This window comes from Squalius cephalus (assembly GCF_949319135.1).
Source record: "Squalius cephalus genome assembly, chromosome: 12".
NCBI lineage: Eukaryota > Metazoa > Chordata > Actinopteri > Cypriniformes > Leuciscidae > Squalius > Squalius cephalus.
Window position 1 is genome coordinate 33247775 of NC_137133.1, and position 17401 is coordinate 33265175.

The window sequence follows — 17401 nt, forward strand, 5'->3', positions numbered from 1 at the left end:
AACAACAACAGCACCCAAAGCAGCCTTCATTTTTTAGAAACATCCACCATAATACTTAGTTCCACCTTATCAGAAATGGTGGCTGTTGCTATGTCTGCCATTAACTATATTTTATTATGATTTCAGGCAAAATCTAAACTACATAAAGAAATACTATTTTACTTGTACCCAGAAAAATCAGGTAGGCTACAAAATGATTTAAAGATATTCATAAGATCAGTGAACTTAGCTAGTGGTTAGTGCGTGCTATGATATTTCACACTGAATTTATTGTGGTGGAACATTTCAAAAAGAAATGCAAAAAGCATTAATGAGTCAACAATGCCACTTTCTTGTAAATAGTAGAAAAAATACTAAACACTGTTTTATCTGCTTGGAGCCATATCGCAGGATTGCGAGTGTGATATTGCTTATATAGTTCGAATTTCGACGGCATAAGTAGCCTATATAACTTAACAAGCACGGTGTCTTTAAAATCCTTCTCAAATAGCAAAAGAAAAAGACCACAATAGTGTTTTCACAACTTAAAAAAGAGGAAAAAAATATAGAGAGATTGATAACGGCAGTCAGAGAATTTGACCAGCCGCTGTATTAAAAAAACAACCTCACAGGAGCGTTAAATTGTTTCTTGTAATTTGATGCAACGGTAATATAATACAAAGCATAGTGTTTTGAACGTACATTTAAAAAAATGAAAATATAAAAATTAAACGCGCAATCACAGTCTTTGAAACATTGTGTGTGGAACTACTTTCTTCCGCCACTGATTCAAAGCTGCAATTTATAGTTAAACAACAGGCGGACACATGACACGCCTCCGTTACTTATTCTAAATGTCACTTTGGAACTAGCAGTGATGGCTTGGACTGCTTTAGTGAAGTTATTACTGTATTTGAGTAAAGGCGGTCAGAAACTGGCCGAGAAGCGCATGCCATGTAGGACAACTCACAGCCAGGTATCGCACAACCTACTGTCAGTTGTGGAAGTCAATAATATTGTTATGTTTAAGGACATTATGAAATTAAGATAATGTCTGTACTGTACGTTATATGACTGTACATTGTACAGTTAAATCACAATCGTTGGTTGCTTGCTATTCTCAGTCACTGAACATTTTACCTCAGGCATAGGGCGGTCATACGTGAACTGAATTAAAGATTCCGGTTAATTCAGGGTATTTCCCAACTTCATTGAGTGTTTTGTCCTTTATTGCTCCTCTATTAAAGCAGTAGTGTGTTGTGACCGTTGTGACCTGTTAGTTACCTCCAGTAGGAAGCACACGCCAGTGAATGTCATCATGACAGTATATTTCGCACTCAGGTTAGTATGGGAAAAATGGCAAAACAGAGCTAAATGAAAGATTAGAAAGGATTACGTCTATTAAACCTACGATACACTTTTCCTACATGTCTAGACTTTATTCAAGCTGTAAAATAACTGTAAAAAATAAATGTAATGTATCTTGCAGCACAGGGTGAAGTCAGAATGTACATTTATGACGATTTGATACAAATTTAATGTAATTTAATCGAAAACTATGTTAGTGGCAGGATTTTGAACAGCATCCTGAGTCGTATCTGGGCACCACGGACAGATGCAAAGTGGGGCTGCTGGTGCCCGTACACGCATAGAAAACAATAGCTGCGTTCGAAAGCGCACCCATACATATTCACTATTCCCAACATTACTTCACTAAATTTGTCCACTTGAAGGAGTGAATGAAAATGAGTAAACGAATTTGGACTGCGCCAGTAGGGCTGCTGCGTTTGCATAGTTTGTGCTTGCTGTTTAATAATCATTTGAAACTTGGCAGCTCCAGTAGTAATGAAAATATTTATCTAGAATGCTGTCATGGAAACTAGCATTCATAAACCTTAATTAAACAATTTCTTAATCAATTAAAAAGGACCAGTGGTTGGAAAATGGATGGATGATTCATCTTCAGACTGTCATGGGTGCGTTGGAAAATAGTCAAGGATTCAGATGCGAGTGAATAAGTATTTATTATAGTCAAAAAGAGAAGACAAGAGGCTCAATTTGACAGGCAGCATTCACAGGAATCACTCAGTGTAGAAATAGCAGATAATTCTCATGTGAGCTCAGTGTAGAATAAACAGATGATCCTCAGGCAAACTCAGAGTGGCAGACAATCCTCAGGCAAACTCGGGCAGACGATCCTCAGGCAAACTCGGTAACGCAGGGACTCAGTGGGCGGAATGCAGATCCACGTGGAAACGAAGATCCTTGGTGAAGCGTCGTAGAAACAGGACTGGAAACAGGAGAAACAATCGCACAGACCCAGGAGAACCTCCACAACCATCTGAAAAAGACAAGACGAGTGAGCAAACAATATATAGGACATCCTCATTCAGAACAGCTGGCGCTGATCGGCTCATCAGTGGATAACGAGCCAGCTGATGAGCCGCGCCCATTCACTCAACACGCACACACATAGCGAGAGAGAGTCAATGAATCCATGAACCGTGACAGTACCCCCCCTCCTAGGAACGCCGCCTGGCGTTCCCAGACACCCTTACCTGTCGATTGTAATCATCGATAAGGGAGTGATCCAGAATGTCCCTGGCAGGAACCCAACTTCTCTCCTCCGGACCGTAACCTCCCCAGTCCACCAAGTACTGGAATCCGTGTCCCCTCCGTCTCGAGTCCAGGATACGGTTAACCGAATAAGTAGGCTCCCCATCTACGAGTCGCGGCGGGTGGGGAACCGGAGCAGGCGGATTAAGATGCGATCGAAAGACAGGTTTAATTTTGGAGACATGAAAGGCGGGATGAATTCTCTTGTACGCTAGAGGAAGGTTGAGGCGGACTGTCACCGGACTAATAATCTTGGTGATAGTGAACGGGCCAATAAATTTAGGAGCTAACTTATTAGAGACGGAACGGAGAGGAATGTTCTTAGTAGAAAGCCACACTTTTTGACCAGCGACGTATACGGGTGGCCTCGACCGGTGATGATCGGCCTTAGCCTTGGTGCGCGCCCCCACTTGGAGCAGAGTCTCACGGGCTCTGGTCCATGTGCGGTGACACCTCTGGACGAACGCGTGAGCGGAGGGGACCGCGACTTCAGATTCCAGACTGGGAAAAATTGGTGGCTGGTAACCTAAACTACATTCAAACGGAGATAGGCCCGTAGATGACACTGGTAATGCATTGTGGGCGTACTCCACCATAGAGATATGTTGGCTCCAAGAGGAAGGATTCCTGGCAGGCAAACAACTCAACATTCTCTCCAAATCCTGGTTGGCTCTCTCGGTCTGGCCATTGCTCTGGGGGTGAAACCCTGAGGACAGACTAACGGTCGCTCCCAGTAATCTACAAAACTCTCGCCAAAATTTGGACACAAATTGGGGTCCTCTGTCGGAAACCACGTCTATCGGGAGGCCATGTAAGCGAAAGACGTGATCTACAACGGTCACCGCTGTCTCCTTGGATGAGGGTAATTTGGGCAAGGGAATAAAGTGAGCCGCCTTCGAGAATCGGTCCACCACGGTCAAAACTACCGTGTACCCTTGAGAGGGTGGGAGGGCGGTGATAAAATCTAGCGCAATGTGGGACCAGGGTCTCGAAGGGACAGGCAGCGGTTGGAGTAACCCATCTGGGGGTCGATTGGAAGTCTTACCAGTGGCAAAGACAGAGCAAGCCAAAACAAAACTGTGAATGTCGCGTGCCATAAGTGGCCACCAGAATCGTTGCTTGACCATAAAACTGGTGCGATTAACTCCTGGATGGCAAGCTACGTTGGAACAATGCCCCCACTGAATAACGTCTGACCGTAATCCCTCCGGCACAAATAAACGATTCGGTGGGCAACCGGGCGGGGGCGTTACCCCTTCTAAGGCCGTCTTGACCTTCGATTCGACCTCCCATGTGAGTGTGGAGACAAATAGGGTCTCGGGTAAAATGCACTCGGGAGTAGACGGGCGTTCGGAACGGTCAAAAATACGCGACAAAGAATCGGGTTTGATGTTTTTGGAACCCGGGCGGTACGAGAGAGAAAAATCAAAACGTCCGAAAAAAAGTGCCCACCGAGCCTGCCTGGAGTTCAATCTTTTGGCGGTTCTGATATATTCCAGGTTCTTGTGATCGGTCCAGACGATAAAGCTGTGTCTGACCACCGGAACGCAGTTCTGGGGGAGGTCAAGGCGGTCAGAGGTGCGGCTAGTTGGCTGAAATTGCGAATGAAACGCCGGTAGAAGTTGGCGAACCCCAGAAACCTCTGTAGGGCCTTACGGGAATCTGGACTTGGCCACTCCACCACAGCCTTAACCTTCTCTGGATCCATGCGTACTCCCTCAGACGAAATGATGTACCCTAGGAAAGGAACAGACTGTGCATGACAAAAAGCCCATTCTCTAGCAACCTCTGAAGCACTCGTCTGACGTGTTGAACGTGCTCCTGGAGAGACGAAGAAAAAATCAATATGTCATCCTGGTAAACATATATGAACTGATCAACCATGTCTCTCAACACGTCATTGACGAGTGCCTGGAAGACCGCTGGGGAGTTCGATAAACCGAATGGCATAACCGAATATTCAAAGTGACCCCTGGGGGTATTGAAAGCGGTCTTCCACTCATCCCTCTTCCTGATGCGAACCAAATGATATGCATTACGTAAATACAATTTTGTGAAGATAGATGCTCCCTGCAACCTCTCGAAAGCTGAAGACATCAACGGCAAAGGATAAGTATTCTTAACCGTGATGTTGTTCAACCCCCGGTAATCAATACAAGGTCGCAGAGAACCATCCTTCTTCCCCACAAAAAAGAATCCCGCCCCCGCTGGAGAAGAGGAAGGGCGGATGAACCCAGTAGCTAGAGAATCAGAAATATATTTCTCCATAGCCTCCCTTTCTGGAGCAGAAAGTGAATATAACTTGCCCTTAGGCGGAGACGTACCTGGCAGTAAATCTATAGCACAGTCATAGGGATGATGAGGAGGGAGAGAAGCAGCCCGAGACTTACTGAACACCTCCTTCAGGTCGCGGTACTCCGGCGGCACGTTAGACAGATTCACTGACTCCTCCTGCAACACAGAACGAGAAACAGACGGAACGGCAGACGAAAGACATGAGGCATAACAGTCATCACTCCAAGCTGAAACAGAGTTTTGACCCCACTCTATCCTGGGTCCGTGCTTCACCAACCACGGGTGACCCAGGACAATAGGAGCGTGGGGTGACTGCGTGAGGTAGAGTGAAGTCAGTGTGATTCCCCGAGGTGATCAGTGTGATAAGTCCAGTGGAGTGAGTAATACCCGGGAGTTCTTGCCCATTGAGTGCGTTGATGGTGATAGTGTTCTCTAAAGCAGTGATGGGGAGGTAAAGTTTACGTGCCAGTGAGAAGTCCATAAGGTTTCCCTCCGCTCCCGAATCCACCAACGCTTGGCAGCTGAAGGAGTGTTCCGCCCACTGGAGTCTAACCGGGAGGAGGGTGGCGCTCGAGGGTCCGATCATGGAGAGCCCGTCCGACAGTAGCCGCCGTCCTACCGCCGGGCTTGGCCTTTTAAAGGACAGGTGTTGATGAAATGGCCGGGCTCCCCGCAGTAGAGACATAGACCCCTCGAGCGGCGGTGTTCTCTCTCCTCCCGGGAAAGCCGAGCTCGACCTACCTGCATGGGTTCAGGATCGTTAGAGGGGCTGACCGCGTTCATACTCCGGGTACTGGAACTCATGGTGAAATCGGCCGCAGGCATCCGGTACGGTCGGCTCTCTCTCTGTTGAAGACGTGCATCGACCCGTAATGCTAGCTCGATCAGTCCATCCAGTGTCTTGGGTAGCTCCAAGGTATAAATTTCCCTCTGAACGCGGTCAGCCAACCCATGCAGGAACATGTCCCACTGCGCCTCCTCGTTCCATTTGCACTCGGCCGCCAATGTCCGGAACTCTATGGAATAGTCAGAGACTGACTGTTGGTCCTGGCGAAGGTCGGCGAGTTGGCGGGCCGCCTCGCATCCAGCAACGGCACGGTCGAACACTCGGGTCATCTCTAGCTCGAGTGCCTGGAACGAGGAGCAGCACTGATGTTTGTTCTGCCACACCACTGTTCCCCACTGAGCCGCGCGACCAGAAAGTAGTGTCATCACCAGGGCTACCCTCGACTCCTCAGAAGCAAATGTCACAGGTTGAAGCGAGAAGTAAATTGAGCACTTGGTTAGAAATGTTCTGCAAAGATTGGGTTCGCCTGAATACCTCTCTGGTGCTGGGATGCGCGGCTCTGGTGCGAGGGTGCGCGGCTCTGGTTGATGGAAAATCCCTTGGGGAACAGGCGGGGGCGGTGCTGGCGCAGTGGGAGCTCTCCGGCGTTGAATTTGAGAGGTGAGCTCGGACACCTGCGTTACCAAAGCCTGTATCGCCCGTCCCGAAGCTCCGATCTGTTCGCCCTGGTGATCCATCAGGGCGTGGTTTCCGGCGAACATCTGCTCAATTCCGGGATCACTCGCTGAATCCATGAGAAGTTGGTCAGATGGTTCTGTCATGGGTGCGTTGGAAAATAGTCAAGGATTCAGATGTAAGTGAATAAGTATTTATTATAGTCAAAAAGAGAAGACAAGAGGATCAATTTGACAGGCAGCATTCACAGGAATCACTCAGTGTAGAAATAGCAGATAATTCTCATGTGAGCTCAGTGTAGAATAAACAGATGATCCTCAGGCAAACTCAGAGTGGCAGACGATCCTCAGGCAAACTCAGGCAGACGATCCTCAGGCAAACTCGGGCAGACTCGGTAACGCAGGGACTCAGTGGGCGGAATGCAGATCCACGTGGAAACGAAGATCCTCGGTGAAGCGTCGTAGAAACAGGACTGGAAACAGGAGAAACAATCGCACAGACCCAGGAGAACCTCTCCTGATCGGCTCATCAGTGGATAACGAGCCAGCTGATGAGCCGCGCCCATTCACTCAACACGCACACACATAGCGAGAGAGAGTCAATGAATCCATGAACCGTGACACAGACACCATCTTCTGGCGAGATGTGGGAATTCATTCAGCATGACCCTCACAGTGCATGGGTATTCTTTAGCAGTTACAGTATTGTGGTGCATTGTGGAATTGAATGAGTACACTCGATAACGTCCACTATGTTTTTGGACACCATTACAAATCGCTGTCCCCTCAAATACTGCCTTATTTAAGGGTATAGGGGGCGACTTATGACACAGCCAATGTGTTCAAATTTTAAAGACACAGTGTGGCGCAGCACTGCACTTCTCGTCCGGTGTGATCCCCTTAGTGGTGCTCTGCAACGCGGCAGGATTTTGAACAGCTCCTGAGTCCGAGCTGGGCGCCGCGGACAGTTGTCGAATTTAGCGCTACGCTTCTCGTCTGGTTTGCGAACCCCTTTAAAGCTTTCACTCTCAAGGTCAAGTCATAAATTTGTGCCAATGCACTGATCTCTATTAAATGAAGTGTCAGCTACAGCATTGCCCCGTGGCATGTTGCTTGTTGATTGAGCCTCGTAAGTGGTGTCTGGTGTGCAAACTTCAAGCAATTTCCTTTTTTAAAACCTTGTTTTATTCCTGAATAAATCAGCATTTTTTAATTGACTGAATGGTCTACTAACACTATACAGATAGTCCCTTGTCACCCTACTGGTGTAAGAATGCAACCTCCACTGTATTCGTTGAAAAATCCCCACCACTAACACACAGTTTCTGTGTGTTATATATCTGTGTTATAACTTATAACGAGTTATATCTCATGTCCAAGACATCAGAGCCCATGGCAAAAGTGAGAAGGACTTGCCGAGATAAGGCTGTTCTCGGCGGGGCACATTGAACGCTGACTGCGGTGATCGAAATTTCGGAGCAAAGTTTCAGATAGACGCTATCTTTTTAAACTCTTTAAACTGCAGATATGATGTTTAAACACCATTCCGGCCTTAAAACTCTTAAAACTACATTCCTTGTCACAATAACTGTAGCATTTTTCTTTACTATGATACATTTGTAATTAGTTTTTGGATGAATATATTAAGCTTGCAAAATACGTAATTAGTGCACTTCATTAAATGTTGGGTACACAAATGGCACTCCTTTTGTGGATTGACTGTTTATTTGCATGTGTTGTCTGAGTTGTTGTAACAGCAGATTAATTAAAGCAGTGGTTCTCATTGCATTCCTATAGGAAATCTCCCTTATCTATCATGCTGATTCAACTCAACAGCTCAATAGTTGAGTGCTGTACTAACTTGGCTGGATGTCAGATAGCGATGGGCTTGTAGAAATAGATTTGAGAACCACTGCATTCAAGAAATTATACCTAATCACGTAAACACCCCCCAAAATAAACTAGTTGAGCAAGTTGAAACTCAAATTATTTAAAAAAAATATCTTTGTGAAATACAGTATATTATTTGGTTTTAAATAACCTGAAATAGTTACAGTTGACAAACTACAATAAGTATATTACTAATACCTTAGTAAACACGTTTTGTACATCTAACATCTTAAAAATTATTTTCTGAAATATGTACTTGGTGCTTCTGTCATGTTGAATTTGTTAATAAAAAAATGATATAAAATGCACAGTCATTTAGAAATATGTGTACAGGTCAGTTTATATGCTATTAATTATTATTCTAGCACTGACCATGCAGTTTTTACACACTTTATTAGAATTTAATTCATAAGGGTCCATGAGAGGGCCAAAGATCAACACTGGTGGACTCAGAAGAGCCCTGAATGCAAAGACATCCAGCACTCATATGCAGACACAATCACATACTAGAGTCTTAGAAAACAGATTTGTTTTGCACTCCTCTGAGAAAGGTTCAGTTAAATTGCAATATGTACTAGGCCTACTCAAAAAGTGAAACATCAAGAAATGCATTTTTATAAGTGTTTCATTATTACAGCAGCATTGTTCTTGAAGAATTAGTCTGAAATACTCTTTTGGATAGAATGATTCTGAATGCATTTCTGAACCAGGTGTAAAAGAAGGCGTACACTATGGGATTACATGTAGAATTATAGTAGCCGACCCACAGGAACAAGTCAAACAGCAGTGGAGGTACAGAATATCCAATGTAGGGATCTATAAGATTACAAAGAAAAAAGGGAATCCAGAAAGTCAGAAACGCCCCCATGATGATGGCTAAAGTCTTAGTGGCTTTTCCTTCTTTTTTTAATTCAGAATTCACACTCTGAATGGCCTGCACCTGCCGTTTAGCCACATGTAAGATTTTCAGATACATGCAGAGCATGACAAAAGCGGGAGCATAAAAACAAATTAATGAGAATACACTAGCTCCAGCTTTACTCTGAAACACAAAGCAGCCTCCATCACAATATATGTTCTCATAGTAAAAATCTACAATGCCAAGAATATTCAGCTCCATGAAGATCATGCCAAACCCCAGAGCAGCTGAAACAGTCCAGCTGATAATAATCATAACTAATGTGGCCAGTGATGTCATTTTACTGTGATATTGAAAGGGGTAACATATGGCATAGTATCTGTCTAAAGAAATGATACAGAGGTTTAAAATTGATGCAGTGCACAAAGTCACATCAAGACTGCTGTGTATTTTACAGAACAAATCTCCCAGATACCAGCACGTCTCGATGGAGCGCAGCATGCTGGGAGGCATCACAACTCCTCCTACAAGCAGATCGGCCACGGCCAGCGACAGGATGAGGTAGTTAGTTGGTGTGTGAAGCTGCTTGAAACGAATGACCGTTATGATCACCAACAGGTTTCCCATGATTGTGACAATTGACGAGACACTAAAAAGGATGTAGAGTAATATTCGAGTTTCCAAAGGATAGACAAACTTCTGACAAGACGTGTTACTAAGCTCATAACAAAGAAAAGGCTTTTCCAGGATTCCATATTGGCTGATGTTGATTTGCGCATCCATTTACACAATTCTGATTCACCGATCTGTAGTAAAGAAAAAGGTTAGCTGCCGACACTAGCAAACATTTAAGCTTATTGTGTATTTCAAATATTACTGTTGTCCTATACTACTGTAATCATAATGACATAAGCTTTTAAATTGGTTTTCTAATTGCACACAAATAGCAAATGTACAATAAAATCAGTTAAGGCATATTCAAAAAAACAAAACAAAAACAAGAGAAAATCTAAACTGTAAATTTGTTTTGATGAAATAATGATCACAGATTACTTTATATTTATCTGCAAACAAAGTTCAGTATAGCATGACTTTACCATCCAGACCCGTACCTCTTTTTTTCAAGTGGCAAAGGCACCTTATGGAGTCTGAGAGACCAGATTTATAGTAAAGCAAAATCCCAATAGTACATCCCTTTTTGCACCAATTGGATGGCCTTATCTCTATGATGGACAAAAGAAAGAAGAAAAAATGCAGTGCTTTCTCTAATTAGCCTTACACCTGTTGTCATTGTCTGTAACACAGAAAGCATCGCCCCCCCCCCCCCCCCCCCCCCCCCCCCCCCCCCATATATATATATCAATCCTTTCAAATATAAATTGGTGATGTGTATTATTCATATCAGAAACACATTGTGTAAGTAACTATAAAGTTTATTCTATTCTTCTCCAACTTCGCCGGTCACTAACTTTTATGTATTTCAAGAGAAGTGGATGAATTGACGTCCGACAGATCAGATTCTCTGAACTGTAGCGCCCATCTCGCATTATGGATAAGCTAACAATTATCATTATAAAGGTTTTTAAACGACATTCACAATCACTTCTCGATAAAAATGCTTTGCTACAAACAAACAGTTTTGATGTGTCTGTTGATGATGTCACGGGGTGACAAACAGCCCCGGAACAATTCCCCTCTGGAGAATTGTTCCCGTCGGGACGTTTTCAGCGTAACACCATCCCCGGACCTGTATGAGTGTTTGTCGTCATGACAACTAAATGGCAGATTGGTGACAGGTGTAGGGGCTTCACGCTGAGTGTTTGATTGAGACCACTCCCGCTTCTTGACAGGATAAAAACACACAAGGAAGAGAAGGCTGTGTTGTGCTGTGTGGTGTTGCGCTGTTCTTCTGCCCCGTTGGTCTGGATTGTTCTTCCCCCTGATCGTTGGTGGCTCCTCTCCCGTGGGGATTCGTTTATGGAACTGCAGTTGAGGGGTTGTCTTGAAGGAAAAGGAGTGTTATTTGAGAGGACTCGGGGACGGTCAAGAGGAATGAAATTCGCTGACTGAGCTGGGGAAGAGAGAGATGAGTAGTTATCAAACTGAATCTCATAACTGCATGTGTTCTACACTAAATTGGGTATTGGATTGAAGTGCTTGGATCATGTGTACACCTTGCACCGAGTGAAATATTGATTCCTGTTGATTTCCTCATCTCCTCTCCCCGATTGGAGTCCAGCGGAGTGAAGTCCGTCTGTGACCGTGAAGACCAATCTCTCGAGTGTTCTGCCCGCCCCTGGCGATCATAAGTCCGGTAGACCAGGATCTGTGGGTGAGTGCTGGCCTTATGCGCACTAGAAGAGTGGAATTGCAGTGTGTAAATTGACGTTTCCCCTCACGAATACATGTTTAGAGTTGGATTGCAGTGTGTGTGTGTGGAAGAATACCTGTTATTGCCCCGCAACTGCCCATGTGCCCTGGGAATCTACTATTTACCGTGAGAGCTGAGTGAGATTGCTTACATCTATGTGCGGTGTTTAGAAAGAAGAACCTCTGCGAGATAACATCACCCCATTTGAGAACTGTACACTGCTGTTGAAGTTGATTCTGTCTGTCCTAGAGAAGCCCCGTTCAGCCTGCGACTGTGAGTCTGCTGCAGCCCTAAACCTACCCGCATGGTGTGAAGTTATCTGTCCCCTGCAACACACGTGAGAATTGTACACTGCTGTTGAAGTTGATTCTGTCTGTCCTAGAGAAGCCCCGTTCAGCCTGCGACTGTGAGTCTGCTGCAGCCCTAAACCTACCTGCATGGTGTGAAGTTATCTGTCCCCTGCAACACACGTGAGAATTGTACACTGCTGTTGAAGTTGATTCTGTCTGTCCTAGAGAAGTCCCGTTCAGCCTGCGACTGTGAGTCTGCTGCAGCCCTAAACCTACCTGCATGGTGTGAAGTTATCTGTCCCCTGCAACACACGTGAGAATTGTACACTGCTGTTGAAGTTGATTCTGTCTGTCCTAGAGAAGCCCCGTTCAGCCTGCGACTGTGAGTCTGCTGCAGCCCTAAGCCTACCTGCATGGTGTGAAGTTATCTGTCCCCTGCAACACACGTGAGAACTGTATACTGCTGTTGAAGTTGATTCTGTCTGTCCTAGAGAAGCCCCGCTCAGCCTGCGACTGTGAGTCTGCTGCAGCCCTAAGCCTACCTGCATGGTGTGAAGTTATCTGTCCCCTGCAACGCACGTGAGAATTGTACACTGCTGTTGAAGTTGATTCTGTCTGTCCTAGAGAAGCCCCGTTCAGCCTGCGACTGTGAGTCTGCTGCAGCCCTAAGTCTACCTGCATGGTGCGAAGTTATCTGTTCCCTGCAACACACGTGAGAACTGTATACTGCTGTTGAGGTTGATTCTGTCTGTCCTAGAGAGGCCCCGTTCAGCCTGCGACGGTGAGTCTGACGCCAGTCTGTGAAGGAAGTGATCTCTGTTCTCTCCACTCACCTGTGATACTCACCTGTCCAACGCTCTCCCACTGTGAGTCTGACGCCAGTCTGTGAAGGAAGTGATCTCCATTCTCTCTACTCACCTGTGATACTCACCTGTCCAACGCTCTCCCACTGTGAGTCTGACGCCAGTCTGTGAAGGAAGTGATCTCCGTTCTCTCTGCTCACTTGTGGTATTCACCTGCCAAATGCTCTCCCACTGTGAGTTTGACGCCAGTCTGTGAAGGAAGTGATCTCCATTCTCTCTACTCACCTGTGGTACTCACCTGTCCAACGCTCTCCCACTGTGAGTTTGACGCCAGTCTGTGAAGGAAGTGATCTCTGTTCTCTCTACTCACTTGTGATATTCACCTGCCCAATGCTCTCCCACTGTGAGTCTGACGCCAGTCTGTGAAGGAAGTGATCTCTGTTCTCTCTACTCACCTGTGATACTCACCTGTCCAACGCTCTCCCACTGTGAGTCTGACGCCAGTCTGTGAAGGAAGGGATCTCCGTTCTCTTTACTCACCTGTGATACTCACCTGTCCAACGCTCTCCCACTGGGAGTCTCGCCGGTTCATACCCGCGGCGGTGCTGCTCTGGGTCCCTGGGAAGGAGAGGACAAGGAATTTTAGACTAGGACTTCTTAATTGCTTTTAATACAAAATAAAGTTGTTATTCCTTTTACTCCTGCCTCCTGCCTCCTCCTTTGATACGCTCCTCTGGGTGATAGTGGGTTAGGGGTGGGGGCAGTCTGGTTTGGCCCACCCCGACCTGTGACAGACATTTGGCGTAGTCGGCAGGATTCACCTTGAGTTGAGCGGTCAGAGGCCGAGATGGCGGAGGGGGAAGAGCCTGGGAATCGGCAACCCGTCATGCCAATTTTCATGGGTGCTCCATGGGCCCCGAGGTATGGAGGTCCGGGGTCTGAAGTAAGTTTGTCCCTGTGGAAGACCCAGGTGGAATATCTGGCGGGGCTCCAAGGGTTGAGTGCCCTACAGAAGGTCCAGTTTGTTTTGAATTCCCTGGAAGGGGAGGCGAGAAGAGAAGTTCAGGCAGCACCGGAAGCCAACCGAGCGACGATCCAGGCCATTTTCGACTTTCTCACGGGGCAGTATGGAGATACCACCCCGGTAGCTGTTCTGAGGACGAAGTTCTTCAATTCTCGCCAAGGTCCTCGGCAATCTGTGCGGGCCTTTGCCTTGCAACTGCGGGAGCAGTATTCTCGACTCACGGGGAGACAGGACCATGGCCTGGGGGGCGAGGAGGTGTTACTGCGAGATCAATTCTTGTTAGGGCTGCGAGAGGGTCCCGTACGCCAGAGCTTGCGGGTGCAGCTTAGGAGAGAACCAGACTTAACCTTTGAGGAGCTGAGACGAGAAGCCCTGGCCCTCGAGCGTGACCAGGCGGAGCATGTGGAAGCTCCCAGCTGCCTAGCTGCCAATGTTGTTGACCCCCTCCCGGCCCCTCCGGCACCCGATTGGAAGCAGGCCCTTCGGGAAGAGTTGAAGCGAGATGTTCGGGAACAAATGTCCGAGTTGTCCAAGTCCGTCATAGAAGAGCTCCGTCGAGAGCGCCCACCGCCATCTTTTCACTCCCGAGAGCGGGCTTATTCTGATGGGAGTCGCCCTTCGGAACGCCGTCCTCCCCGGCCAGTGGGCTCCCGATTCCGGTGGGACGAACAGGGGCGGCCCATCTGTAATGGCTGTGGAGAGCCTGGGCACTACTTTCGCCAGTGTTCCGCTAGACGAGCATCACGAGGGGGTTTTTAGAGTCTCCGGCCACTGTGGGTCAAGTGGTCGGGACCCCCTTATCAGACCCCTCTCCTTCTGCATCCTCTCAGAATCATTTGATAGGCCGTTGTCCGGTGGTGGTGGCCCAAGTTAATGGTCAAGAAATACACTGTCTCTTGGACACTGGATCCCAAGTGACCTTATTTGCTGAAAGTCTGGCCTATGAGCTTTTTGGCACCAATGGTAGGCCTCCTGCCGAAGCCCCCTGGTTGACGCTACGTGGGGCCAACGGGCTGGACATACCGTATGTGGGGTACCTCGTGACTGATTTGAAGATCCATGGAGTTGTAGTGCCTCAGAAGGGGGTAGTAGTTGTCCGAGACCCGTGTCTGGGGTCCCATCGGGCCTTGATTGGGATGAATGTCATCTCGGAGTGCTGGGAGGAGCTATTCCGGAGCGGACCGGCGCAAGCAACCGTAACCCCAGCCAGTCGGGAGTGGGATCGCATCCGAGCCGATTGCCGCCGGATATGTCTGGCCGAACAACAGCACGATCGGGAGAGTACAGGAAGAGTGGCCTGTCGTTACGCCCTGTTGATCCCCGCTCAGAGTGAGGCTGTAATCTGGGCCAGACTGCCCCCTCGACGTTATACTCCGCAAGAATGGGTTATGGTGGAACCCCATGAAGAGGGTCCCAAGGTGGAGGTGGCTCGAGGACTGGCAACTGTTCAGGGAGGCCGAGTCTCGGTGAGAGTTAGGAACACGAGTCCCTTCCTTATTCACCTGTATCATCGTCAATGCTTGGCCCGGGTGACCTCAGTAAAGCCGCAGCAGGTTTGTGAGCAGGATGAAGTTAACTTCCAGCGGGTGGGTCCCACGGTGGTCGAAGTGGCCTTAGCCCGGGCCGGTCCCAGAGTGGAGGAGACCGGAGGACTGCCGGCTCACTTGAGGGGAGAGTCGTTGCGAGGCGACGGACTGCGGGAAGAGCAAGTGGGACAACTTCATGAATTCTTGAGGAAGTGGCAGCACCTGTTTTCCACTCACGAGGAAGACTATGGTCGCACCGATGTAGTGAAACACCAGATTCCAACCGGGGATGCCGCGCCGAGCCGAGAGCGCTACCGACCTGTACCCCCGACCCTGTACACTGAGATCCGCACTCTGTTGCGAGGAATGCTCGACAGAGGGATTATTCGTGAGAGCAGCAGCCCTTGGGCCGCACCGATAGTGCTAGTCCGCAAGAAGACAGGGTCTTGGAGGTTTTGTGTAGATTACCGTCGGTTGAACCAGGTAACCAAGAGGGATGCTTTCCCGCTGCCCCGAGTGGAAGATTCTTTGACGAGCCTTACTCAAGCTGCCTGGTACTCCACCCTCGACTTGGCCAGCGGCTATTGGCAGGTGCAGATGGACGAGCGGGACCGGGAGAAGACGGCATTTACCACCCCTTTCGGTCTCTATGAGTGGGACCGGATGCCGTTCGGCCTCTGCAACGCCCCCGCTACATTCCAGCGGCTGATGCAGCGCTGCTTGGGCAGCCAAGTGATGGATACCACCCTTGTCTATCTGGACGACATCATCACTTACTCTCCCGATTTCGAGTCCCACCTGGAGCATCTTGGGCGAGTCTTTCGCTCCCTAGAACGCTATGGATTAAAGTTACAGCCCGACAAATGCCAGCTCTTCAGGAAAGAGGTTAAGTTTTTGGGACACGTGGTCAGTGCGGCAGGGATCTCCGTTGACCCCGAAAAAGTGAGGGCAGTGCAAGAGTGGACAGCTCCCCAAACGGTGCGCCAAGTTCGGTCATTCCTGGGCTTTGTGGGCTACTATAGGCGATTCATCAAGAACTTCTCCAAAATCGCCAAGCCCATTAACCAGCTTTTGGGAGGTAGGGGTCGGGTACGGGGCCGAGGATCCCCTCCCATTCAGTGGGACCCAACCTGTGAAGCCGCGTTCCAACAGCTTAAACAGGAGCTTCTACAGGCCCCGATATTGGCATATGCCGACTTTAACCAGCCCTTCATCCTGTACACCGATGCTAGCCAGCTAGGGTTGGGAGCTGTCTTGGCTCAGAAGCAACAGGGGGAGGAGAAGGTAATTGCCTATGCGAGCCGAAGTTTACATCCTGCCGAGAAGAATGACTCGAATTACAGCTCCTTTAAACTCGAGCTACTGGCCATGAAGTGGGCGATGGGCGAAAAGTTTAAAGACTACCTGTGGGGGACTAAGGTACAGGTGGTCACAGACAATAACCCGCTGGTACACCTACAAACAGCCAAACTGGGGGCAGTGGAGCAACGCTGGGTGGCACAACTGGCCAACTTTGATTACCAGATTCAGTATCGGCCAGGCAGAGAGCACACCAACGCTGATGTGCTGTCCAGGTTACCGGGTGAGAGATCGGCCGGCTATATACCGACCCCAGGATCAGGGTCCGACGAGGGGCTGATGGTGGGAGTTGTTGAAGCACCGGGGCAGACACCTGAGGATCCCCCTCCCTGTTGGGGATGGGAACCACAACGCTGGAGGCTGTGGCAGGGCGAAGATGGAGATGTGCTGCGGGTGCGGACATGGGTAGAGCAGAGGATCTGGCCTGAGGGGGCAGAACGTCGAACTCAGCCTCGGAGTGTGCGAGGCCTGCTGGGACAGAGAGAAAGACTCTATCTGAGGGATGGGGTGCTCTGTAGGGCGCTTCAGGATCCAGGCCAAGGAGAGGAGGTCTGTCAGATCGTGGTCCCCGAAGGCCGAAGGCAGGCTTTGTTGGAGGCGTATCATGCTAGGATGGGACATCAAGGGCAGGAGAGGACATTGGCTTTGCTGAGGCGACATTTCTACTGGCCTGGGATGGAGGGCACCATCAGGACTTACCTTCAGGGATGTTCCCGTTGCACCTTGTTCAAGTCCAGGAGGGAAGCACGGGCACCGCTGGCCCCGATCCAGGCCAAGGCACCTCTGCATATGGTGGCAATGGACTTTCTCACTCTGGGACGACCGGTGGATCAGATCCAAAATATTCTTGTTGTCACCGATCTGTTCACCAAGTATGCTTGGGCCATTCCCACTGTGGATCAAACTGCCCTTACGACTGCCAACGCTC

General features: G+C 48.4%; 1 protein-coding gene and 1 long non-coding RNA gene across 2 annotated transcripts in view; both read right to left on the bottom strand.

Moving 5' to 3' along the window:
- The window catches only part of LOC307168678, a 380672-nt gene that overhangs the window by 200530 nt on the left and 162741 nt on the right, over positions 1-17401 (bottom strand). The gene's annotated exons all lie outside the window — the stretch shown is intronic.
- LOC307168665 (trace amine-associated receptor 1-like) lies at positions 8873-9883 on the bottom strand (the record flags this gene model as incomplete). Its single annotated transcript, XM_079888816.1, has 2 exons — positions 8873-9483; positions 9556-9883. The coding sequence occupies 2 exons, from the start codon at positions 9881-9883 to the stop codon at positions 8873-8875; spliced, it is 939 nt and encodes a 312-aa protein (XP_079744942.1).